Genomic DNA, 2,860 nt, shown 5'->3' on the forward strand with positions numbered 1-2,860 from the left:
GAAGTTTCCCTGCTTTTAAGGATTCATGTGATTAGATTGAGCCCACCTGGATAATCTATACTACTCGACCCCTTTTAAGGTCTATAACCTTATTCATCTGCCCAGCCCCTTTTGTCACATAACATATTCACAAGTTCCAGGGATTAGGAGATCATCTTCAGGGGGCCATCCTGTCTATCCCAGGAACTTAGCGCACTTTTTGACATGACTTAAGAAATGTAACAAATTAGCTATTATTACCATATCTATTAAAAATATGACCTCAGAAAGGACAATTGCCAGGGGAACAGGGTTTCATGGTCTCTTTAGGCACTACAGTCAGATTGACTTTATTCTGAATGATGGGTTTTTTGTTGCTGTTGTTGTTTCTTCCTGCTCAATATTTGAATCTCCTAGAGAAGGATTCTAAATAACCTCACTTGGGTCTTCGTTTCACACCTTGCCTCAATGCACTGTCGGGAGAAAGGGTAGAATGGTTAGTCTATCATGGGTTATAGGATCACCTCACTTTATGGGCGTGTAAATTTCAGAAAATCAGTCTTCCTATGGACTTGAAGTGTAATTATATGAAGAAGCACGAAGAAGTAATAAGCAACAATAGCAATAGATGTCCACATAATATGAATAATAAATCAACATTTTAACAAAATGATCCCTTGAAAAAGAGGGTTATCTGATTCATTTCTCCTTTTCCAAATAAGACTGAACCTGAATCACCCTAAGATAAGAGTTTTCTGTCCTTTTCAGAAGTATTTCCAAGGAAATAAATGCCACTATGTTCCCTGTAATATCTGGCAGCATGGACAATCAAGAAACTCTCCTTAAAGTCCATTGTTTGATCATGTAGCGCAATAGTTCAGCTCCTCTTTCATTATCATTTTGTGTATACTGCAAGAGAGAATGAAAATATTTTCTAAACATTCTTCCCATAGCTGCCTTCACCTCTTTGTTCTGTAGGCTATAGATGAGGGGATTCAGCATGGGAGTAATCACACTGTACTGCAAGGAGAAAATCATCTCCAGAGTGGAGCCTGAGGTTGGCAAGAAATAGCTGAGGAAACCTGAGCCATAGAACAAAATAATAGTAGTGAGGTGAGAAAAGCAGGTAGAGAAGGCCTTGCTTCTGCCTGAGGTGGAGCTGATGCTTAGGATAGTGCAGACAATGCGGGCATAGGAAGAAACAATCATAATGAAAGTTCCAAACAGATGCAAGACAGAAGAGCAGAGCAGGAGTGTGAAACTGGTGGAGGTATCAAAGCAAGAAAGATGGAAGAAAGACAGCTCGCAGCTGAAGTGGGGAATAGTTTGGTCCTCACAATAGTCTAAATTGACAGCCAGGAGGATATTGATGAGAGCATCAACAAAGGCCAGGCCCCAGGAGTTCCACATCAGCCCAATACAGAGCTGGTTGTTCATCCCCTGGCCACAGAGCAGAGGGGAGCTGATGGCTACATAGCGGTCATAGGCCATCACAGCCAGTAGACGTGCCTCAGTGCCCCCGGTGGCAAACACAAAGAAGGCCTGAGCCAGGCAGCTCTCTACAAAGATGGTTTTACTTTCAGAAAGTAGATTTTCCAGCATCTTGGGGACTGTGATGGATGAGTGGCAAAGGTCCAGAAAGGAGAGTCGTCTCAAAAAGAAGTACATGGGTGTGTGGAGGTGAAAATCAGCCCTAATCATCAGCAGCATTAAGAAATTTCCCATCAGAGTGAGGAGGTAAATCAGAAGGAACAGCACAAAGAGTACAGCCTGAGTGTGGGGGTCAATAGATAGTCCAAGGAGAATGAACTCACTGACAGCACTGTAGTTTTTCATTGCCATATAGAGAAGTGTTCTCTCTGGAAAACAAAAAAAAGAAGATCCATCAAAAGTCCTTTAATGCCTCTCAGTTACCCCAGCACCTAGATCTTATTCTGCATAAATGTTTTTTCATTACTGTCTCACAATCCACATTCAGATATTTAAAAGCTCACTTCCTGGTCATCATTGTACCATTGATGTTTTAAATCAACTATGTTATTATTTTTTATTATAATCTGTTTTTGAGCTAGAGTATTTTTATGTGGTTCAGAGTGATACATTTGAAAAGGAAAGTTTGCTGATATTAGAGAAATATGGAGAAAAAAATTTCAGGAGTGAATTACTTGAGAAATAGAGCATTAAATCTAGATGAAAAGGACTTAGGTAGGAGCAGAGGCACTTTGTCTATTCTATGTCTAGGAGGGAAGGTCAAGAGTGCAAGAAGTTAAGGGAATTTGCATTTGATTGCTTCCATTTGTTTTCAATAAAGTGTAAACGAATTCATTGGTTATGCATGTGTATGTCTGTTAGCATGCCCACATGCACACAAGAAATTATAAAAGCATGATAATGATAAAATTAAGTGTTCAGTCATGGGAATAGAGGCCAAGGTGAAGTGTAAGAAACCATTAGGGGGTAGGAGGACAATATGACATGAAGGAATTTAGAGACTGGATGTGGAATTAGATTGCTTTGGAGTTTTCTTGTTTTAAATTTCTCTCATTTTATTTAGTGGCATCATGTTGTCATTTAATTTTAAAATACAGTAATACAATTATAATAAATTTTTAAAAACTGGTAGCCTAGATTATCATGCCCAGTGATATTTTAGGTGGGTTTTTGTAGGCAATGCTATGATTACAATGAGTCATAAGAAGCTGTTCCCAGTAATAGAACAATGCTCTGGGTAGATACACCATGCTCACCCTAAAACCAATATACCCAATAATATATGTAGTCACCGCACCTGTCTTAGCCATTCTGGCAGGTTTTAAGGTCCCACATGGTCATCTAAACTCTATCCTCACACTTTAAGACTTGTGTATATATTCCCACACTA

The 2,860-nt window shown here is 39.4% G+C and overlaps 1 protein-coding gene across 1 annotated transcript; it reads right to left on the reverse strand.

The window, feature by feature from the left end:
- Window positions 1-807: 807 nt before the first annotated feature.
- Window positions 808-1,821, reverse strand: LOC118902762 (olfactory receptor 8S1-like). The gene has a single exon (XM_036867442.1). It carries the CDS (start codon window positions 1,819-1,821, stop codon window positions 808-810), a length of 1,014 nt encoding a protein of 337 aa, XP_036723337.1.
- Window positions 1,822-2,860: the final 1,039 nt, after the last annotated feature.

Source organism: Balaenoptera musculus, chromosome 10 (genome assembly GCF_009873245.2).
Source record: "Balaenoptera musculus isolate JJ_BM4_2016_0621 chromosome 10, mBalMus1.pri.v3, whole genome shotgun sequence".
Lineage (NCBI taxonomy): Eukaryota > Metazoa > Chordata > Mammalia > Artiodactyla > Balaenopteridae > Balaenoptera > Balaenoptera musculus.

Coding starts and splice junctions, on each gene's coding strand:
- LOC118902762 (XM_036867442.1), bottom strand. CDS start 1,821: ATGGCAATGAAAAACTACAGTGCTGTCAGTGAGTTCATTCTCCTTGGA.